The sequence below is a fragment of the Halyomorpha halys genome, unplaced genomic scaffold (assembly GCF_000696795.3).
Source record: "Halyomorpha halys isolate HHAL.00 unplaced genomic scaffold, Hhal_1.1 Scaffold852.1, whole genome shotgun sequence".
NCBI lineage: Eukaryota > Metazoa > Arthropoda > Insecta > Hemiptera > Pentatomidae > Halyomorpha > Halyomorpha halys.
In genome coordinates this window covers 673,772-682,200 of record NW_027111393.1, presented here as the reverse complement: position 1 = coordinate 682,200, position 8,429 = coordinate 673,772, and the positions used below count along the sequence as shown (strand labels likewise).

Below are 8,429 nucleotides of genomic sequence, written 5' to 3'. Positions count from 1 at the left end.
ATTCTCGATGTTCTCAACATTAAAAACTGTGTTATTTAAAATACTAGATTATATTTTCTATAGCGATTTTAAATTCTATGGTTATTAAATCTCCATGCTGCTTATACGGAACTACTTAAATGAGTTTCTGTGGCTATTGAGACGAATTATCAAGATTCAGGTTATATATTTTGATTTTAATCTTTGATTTTTTAAAGCATAATAAATTACGAAACAATATTGACACGTATGGATTCCTGATGTTAATTATAACCGAGCTTACTTAGGATATACAAATAAATAAAACAATGCATAAAGATGGGGATGGTAATTATTCAACGTCAGACGGGATTCTTGAGGGATTTCGCGTGGTAGGGTATGAAGGCTGTTCAGTTCATTTCCTCAGTCCGCTGCCAACTGTCCGGCCAAGCCAACCTACATTGCGCAGGGGTGAGTAGCAATTCATTCCATTTGGCTCTACCACCTTTTAATTACAATGATAACTCATAATTTTAATTATTGTATACTTATTTTTTTCTAACATACATTTCCTCAATAAATATTGCGTAAAATCTTAACCGGGAGGGCTCTCCTGAAAAAGCATTTACTAACATGAGTTTTTTGTTTATATTTCTTTTAATTTAAATAAACATTATATAATGTATAAAATGTAATATTCAACCAATAAAGTTCAAATACCTGTTGTTTAACTATTACTACTATTGTTGTCACTGATATGCTATCAGTTGATATCTTTATATTTTCTATAAAACATTTAGACAACGTGAACTAATTCAAAATAATTTAAATTTTTTTTATATCCTTAGAACATGTTAATAATTATATTGGAAGTGTGTAAAATAAAATAATAAATCAGTAAATAAATTTATAAAGTTTAAATAAATACAATTTTATCCATTTTAGTCTGAAAACATTTTTATTCCATTTATAAATCTGACGTTTCGGCCAATTCGGCCACCCTCAAGGACAATATTAGAACCAAAACATTTAAAAAAGGCTATTCTGCCTAGGTCATTTCTATTACAAATATTGTTGTGATAAATTTTACTGTTGACTGTGATTAATAATTTCAATGAAGAAAATTTGACTAATTAGGGTAATTTGAGGACTGATAGAAATGACCTTGACAGAAAAGCCTACATGAAATAGTTTTTAAATGTTTTAGTTCTAAAATTGTAATAAGATAGTACTTGAGGATGGTCGAAGTGGCCAAAATGTCGGGCTTAAAAATGGAATAAAAGTGTTTTGAGACTAAAATGGATAAACTTTTATTTATTTAAACAATATTAACCAGTCTCAAGAAAGTGTTAAGATTATATATAAATTTATAAACTTCAGAAAATAAATTTGATAGTAAAAAATAATTTAAAGGAGTGTGAAAATACTTAAAGGCAACAGAACCCAGAACGATCGTACCTGGTTGAAGCTAGGAGAGTTCTAAATACGGTTTGGGACAATCCAAGGAGAAGAAAATTAGTTATTTCACCTTAATTTTTGATTATTTTAATGAAAACTATTTGCTAGTCAAAATTAACGAGCCTGCCAATAAGACAGAATAAGAAATGGTAGCTATTTCAAAACGCCCCCCCCCCGACAAAAAAAATTTTTATTCGGAGCTCCATTTCGTTAAAACTACCAACAACAATAGAAAAGCTTATAGAAAATCATTTAAAGAAGAGTAAATTTACAAAAATATGAGCCCTAACTGAGCTGTTAATCTTCAATAGTTTGTTGAGATACAGTTTTTTTTTCAAGTAACAATTCATAAAAAAATATAGTGCAAAATTCAGTATTCAGTGAATTTATTTTGGGAAATATATATCTCAGAATCCATGAGTCGTGCAGATGTCTATTAGCACTCAAATTCAAGTTTAGTTTGCTATAAAGTAGTTAATTACGTTTACCTTCCTAGGAATAGCAGTTTTCATGATATTTGCTAAAATAAATTCATTTCTAGTTGTTCGGACACAATTCCATATGCAATATTCATATTCATGTGCAAATATTAATGAACATTACTACCTCTACGAAGATGAACGTTATAAACAACTTTATAGCACAATAAACAATCTTTAATATGATTGGTAGTAGACATCTGTCCAATGGTTCCTGAGATATAGTTGAACTTAAATTATTCCGTTATATTATATTGGTCTTTTTTATTTTATTGTATATTTTTATCATTTAATTTATTTTTTCTTGGAATGAATGGAAACATAGAACATTATAATTATTATTCAATAAAAACTATAAACGAAACCAGATCGGCCAGGTGGGCCATACATACTATTATAAAAAAACAACAAACTAAACAAGCCATCTTCAGGTTTGAATTACAAAGGACGCTCGAAATATACTAAAAAAATTATCTAAAAATTTTAAAATAATAAAAGGTTTAAAATTTCGAATTTTATTACTTCTCCTACACATTTTTATATCATTATTTTTGTGACCAAAATTTAAGATTGCAAAATTGTTTATTGTTTAGAATTAAATGAAAAAAAAAAACTTTATCTATATTTATCTGTAACACCTGTCAATAGAAGGTCAAGTGCAAAAATCTGAGTATAGGAGCATGCAATAAAAATTTTTAAATATAATATTATCGTTGGTTTACTAATGGAATACAAAAGTCGAAAATAGAAGTTTTGAGATATTTGATGATTTTTTTAAAAACTGTTATGGAAATAGTAATTTTAATTTTTATAAACCACTTAGAGTTTAATTTTTTTAGAACACTTTATACTGTAAAAATAAAATAACTCTAAACTGGAAAATCTTGACTTGATGTGTTTCATATGCAACTCAGAGTTAATACAGACCTAAGTCTACATTATGCCCATTTTAAGCAGTGTTTTTAATTTATTTGGGATTTCTCCTTACACAATACAATATATTACAGATTTTTCTACTTGCCAAAAATGTCTGTTTTAATCTCTTATTTATCTGAAGCTAAAGATAACCTTAAACAAGAGCCTAAATCTTTTCAAAAGATAATAGTAATAGTAATAATAATAATCTATCTTTATATCTGTGATTATCTACTCCCCCTCCCCCCCACCAACTCTCTCAGCTTTATTAAATTCATAATTGAGCTAACTCAAAGGTTAACACAAATAAAGAAGGGCAAATCTAAACATATGGTAATACTAATGACAAAAGAAGTAAGAAAAATAAAAACATGTGATAATATTAGGTATTCTCACCCTCTTCATTTAAGGAAATAGTCTTTTATAAATAATGGAGGCTGTCTGGTTCGAGTTGATCTTCGGAGTACCAGTTTAGGGCTGGGTTGAGATTCGCTCCTTCCTTCGAGTTCCTGGTCGGTGAGTCCAATCTAGATACTTCGACATTGGTGGTATCAGGTGTCAGAGACTGGAAATTCTTCAAAATTCTCCTCTTCAACCAGATTCCTATCATTATTTCTAGCTGGAGCAAGGTGCCCAAGGTTTACAGTAGTCTCTTTGCCATTAGGGAGTTGTACAAGAGCATACGCGTAAGTGTTAGATTCGAGTAAAGTCACTTCTTGTGACTAAGTATGATCATATTTATTCTGCCAGACATCATTCCTCATCAGAACTTTCCCAGGGTTTGTCAGCCACTGAGGATGAGAAACGCCTGAACTGGATTTTCTATCATGGAAGAACATACGTTCATGAGGAGTTGTGTTTGTAGCCGTGCAAAGTAGAGAGCGGTAGTGTAACACTTCCGGCACACCTTCTCCCATTGTTATGCAATAAGACGTTTGGATTTTAAATCCAGTGCAATAGTTTTCGATATCATACTACTGGAGCACTCAACTTGTCCATTGCCACATGGATTATATGGTGTGGTTCGACTGGTTGCAACCCCATTTTAATGAAGAAAATCCTGAAGTTCTTTAAATAAGAAAAATGTTCTTCTATCTGTGTGAATGTACGATGGATATCCAAAGAGGGTAAAGATCTGGTTTAAGGCCTGAATTATTGTAATGGATATTAAGTCAGTGCAAGGTATGGCAAAATGGAACCTCGAAAATTCGTCAACTAACGTTAGTAAATATTTCCGATGAGTGTTAGACGGTAATGGACCTTTAAAATCAACACTGAGTTTTTCAAATGAACTTGTTGCTTTAGTGAGGGTCTTCTTTTTGTAATTGAATAGGTTTTATTTCTGAAAATGTTCTGCAGGATGAAATAATTAATATGAATTTCTAGTCCTAGAGAAAGCATTTGCTGCAATATTCTCTTTACCATGGCGATAGATGATGCCATATTTATAAGAAGCTAGTTCTAAACGTCATCTCGTAAATTTTAATTTTTCAAGTGTACCGAATATGAAACATATAAGAAATTGATTTTTGATCTGTTGTTAACAGAAATTTTCCTTCCACCAGGTAATGCCTCCATTTCCGAAGTGCTTCAATTACGGCATAGGCTTTCTTCTCATCAGCCGAATGATGCAGTTCGCATTTAGATAGAGTTGTTGAGAAGAAAGTGACAGGTCGTTTCTTTTGTGTCAGAACAGCCGTTTGTTTCTATGCAGAAAGGAATATCATCTTCAATATTTACGACGAAGGAGTTAAGCATGCAGTTCCGGAAGTTGTTGAAATCTTGGATTGATTGCGCAATTGACTTACAATTTACCAATCTATGTACCATATCAGAAAACTCATTTAGAATAGTAAGCAAACATCCCAACAGCTCGCTGTAGAGATACTTTGTTAGTGGGTTTAGGGAAATCAATTAACGTCTAGAGTCTGGTTTTAGTATGTTGTTCGCGATAAGCTATCCTAGAAATTTTATAGATTTTAAATTGAAATGTGATTTTTCTTTCTTGATAGTTAAGTTATATTTCTTAAAAACATTTAAAAAGTTTTCTTTTGAGATCAATTGTGGAATGAATATTATATTTAGCCACCCTTGAGACAATTTTCTCTATAGAAGGAATACGGTATTCATCTAAGAAAGTGTATTTATTAATGGCTTGTGGATAGTCAATAACCATCCGTTTTCTATGAGTAGCACTAAATACTCCTTCGCTCTTCAAGACGAGTTCCTTTCTTTGATCAGACCATCAGAGAGTAATTTTCCAATATGAGTCTGAATGTACTTTTCATCTTCATCAGAATGTCGTCTGGATTTAATAGCAATTGGTTTACAATTTGACAATAAATACTCAAACAACGATGTAGGGACCACTTTTGTACTCTCAAGCTTGCTACTGATTTGTAAATAGGGTTTTTTTTACCCCCTAATGTAATGGATAAACTTGAATGTTGTTCAAGAATATCGTGACCTAGTATAATATCATCACAACAATCTTTGAGTACACTCAACTTCATGTTACAATATTTATTATCTAAGATCTGCAAAGCTATAGAATAGAATACATTTCTTGACGTAGCTAAGGAGGAAGAATCCAGTGCGACTTCTGAGGTAGTTGGGTATTGTTTTAATTTGTCTTAAATTTTAATAAATTTTCATAGGTTACTGTTTTTTTAATTTTTAATGTGTTTGAAGATTTGTTATTATTATGAATGGTTGTGGCTTATTCAATTCATTACATTCAATCAGATTTCCTCGTTATCAAGTTATTAGAAATGAATTAAAAACAATTATAATCATACATTTCCAAGGTCGTTTGTCAAGTCCCTACTCGCAATTATCTCTTAATTATTTTCTGTTTACATTACTTTTTAACTGAAAAAATGGCTGCTTGGTTAATCTTTAGGCCAAAGCCTTCCAGCTCATTGTATAGGAATATCGAATCTAAAGCCTCGAAAATGCGGTGTCGACTATGCATTTTGCACCTTTCTTCGATTTAGGGCATTAGTCCTGTGTTAAAACAAGAAAATAATTGTTCTTTAGTCCTTTACTGTTTCTTGAAAAGATCCCTAGCCTACCATCCTATGTATTATAGATTTGTATTTTTGTAATACCAACACTAATTTTTTTAATCTTTGGCCTACACTAAAATCGGTGTGAAAGTTAGTAATTAGTGAATTATTTTTTAAACGTAGTTTGTTTCTTAACTATTGCATTTTTTGCACATAAAAATTAATTCATACATTGATAGTGTGTGAGTTTTTATCTAAAAATACCCTAAATTCTCAGTCCTTTGTGCCTCAGTCCTTAGGTTAAATACCTTTAAAGGGATCAGTGGGACGGGGATTTGCTCAGGGGTGGGGAGAGAGGAGAAATAAGGGAACTCGTTCTTTATCGATAGGAAATTTATACATATGCATTCATGATGTACCATAATCATCACGCTCTAACTTTAAAATATACAGTTTAGACTTGGGATTGAATCTTTTTTTCACAGCTCGAGATGAGCCAGGGAGGAGTGGCATCCTTGCTATCCTCTTGGCTAGACCTGTGTTTACTTACCTAGATTGTTTTGTATGCCGAGATTGAAACGTGAGTAGGTCATAACACTCGGTCGTCCCATCTGATGTGCCATGAAAGTTTATTTGCGATTAGGGAGGATGAACTTATTCCACCGCAATTTTTTCAGAAATGCATGTTTTCTATTAAAATGGACCAAAATATCAAGATAAATCAACCGATTTTAGATCGAAAGAAAACGTGCGAAGTGTATTCACTACGGACTATACCCACTTCTTTAATATGTTGAGCAATAAGTAGAATTAGTGGAACAATGGGAGACGGGTATGGTTCATTCAATGATATAGGAAAATTGGATAAGACACCAAAAAGCCGTGAGTATCCTGATGTAAGCAGTACGGAAGACGGGTCATGTCAGGCAGACATTTATCTCTCTTCGAAGAGAGGCCTCTCATGTTATAGTTCACGACGATACGATCAGGCTTATTCACGGTACAGAGTTCTACCCATCATGTCAATCAATCTAGTGACCATGCTCAGCATCTTATCCATGCGTGCACACAGTTTTTCGATCGCGGCATTGGTGGGAGATGTTGTGGTCGTCGAGACAGACTGAGGCTGTGGTGGGAGCTGCTGTTTATGTTTCTTGGTCGAGGCCCACCCATTAGTTCAGAATAGGTTAATTCATGGTGCCGGTGCCTGTTGAGCCTGTTCCCTCTTGGTCCGGCTCTTCTTGAGGAGCTCCTGACGTACGGGACACTCCTTAGATGTGGCTGAGTGTCCTCAAATAACACGCAGTGAGGTGGTCCCCTCGCCGTACATTCAGTGAGAAGTTCCCACAAACATATCCTCCCACAATAGTATGACATTAAGTATGACCATACTGCATTGTACAAAACATCCATCTTCCTTGAAAATGCTTACCCGGAAACCTGGATGAGGTCCATATTGTACCGAAGGCCGTCTTCGTGTATCTTAGTAAGTCGACAGGCTGTTTTAAATCCTGGCAGGGTTGGCGAAGATCTTTAAGAGTGTCCAAGGAGACAGACTCCTTTGTCCTCTGTACTACAATCTGACAGCCCTGCAAAGTGCGGCGAAACATTAGTTAATAATAAATAGTTTTCTTTTACTATTTTGATACCTTTATGACCGCCACCCGGACTATCTTCCTACAACCTACTTCATACGGTCATCTATCTTCCCCTAAGATAAAACTACTAGTTCATTATCTTAAGAACTGCATACGATAAATGATAAAAGCCGTGTAAGTGTTTTTTTTTTGTAATTATTAAATTGCACCTTGCTCTTTATATAATATAACTTCATCGATTATCGTGGAAGGTTAAATTTAATTTACATGTTCTTAGACAACTCCCAACCCAGGAAAGTTGTCTATAAAACATATCACTCTTACCTTATCATAATTAAGGTAAGGTATCATAATGACCTTTAGTCAAGTGATAATTTCTTCGGTCAAAATTATTTCTCAAAATCAATCTTAATGCAAAGAAAATAATAATTCTTTAAACTGAAAAGATTCTAATTAGAGAAAACTTTCATATATTTTTAATTTTTTAAACAAAATAAAGGATTGTTGGTCCATAAATGCTACATTAATTCGTTTTAGATGGTTGTAGTAATTCTTATAAAAGCAAGAATATTAAACTCATTTCAGAATAAATGATATTTACAACTTAAATTTTATATAAAAATTTTTAAAATGTTTACTAAAATTTTTGATTTAGTGTTTTGAATAGGAAATCGATAACTGAAAATTAGATCGAAATGAGTTTTTTATTTCAGAAGCAAGGAAGTAGTTAATGAGGCATGTGCCTAATTTTTTTTTAATTTACGAAGAGAGAGCGAGAGAGAGAGAGAGAGAGAGAGAGTGAGAGAGAGAGAGAGAGAGAGATTTTATTCTGCCACCCAACTGCATTGGGTTGCTAAATACACAACATACTAAAACTGCTTATACAATTGTTTATTATTCTTATAATACATAGGCAACGTCAGTAAATATTAAAATACATGATTTTTTATTATTTTGTTCCTAGTATTTTAGTTTTTTAATATTCTTCATTTCTTTTTTTTTATTATATATAT

General features: G+C 32.5%; 1 protein-coding gene across 1 annotated transcript in view; it reads left to right on the top strand.

The window, feature by feature from the left end:
• The first annotated feature begins 280 nt into the window (after nucleotides 1-280).
• LOC106686623 (retinol dehydrogenase 11) overlaps nucleotides 281-8,429 on the top strand; it is a 30,038-nt gene continuing 21,889 nt past the window's right edge. Inside the window, exon 1 of the mRNA XM_014430013.3 lies at nucleotides 281-429. Coding sequence (XP_014285499.1) covers nucleotides 358-429 — 72 coding nt within the window. The 5' untranslated portion in view covers nucleotides 281-357. The remainder of the gene's footprint in view (nucleotides 430-8,429) is intronic.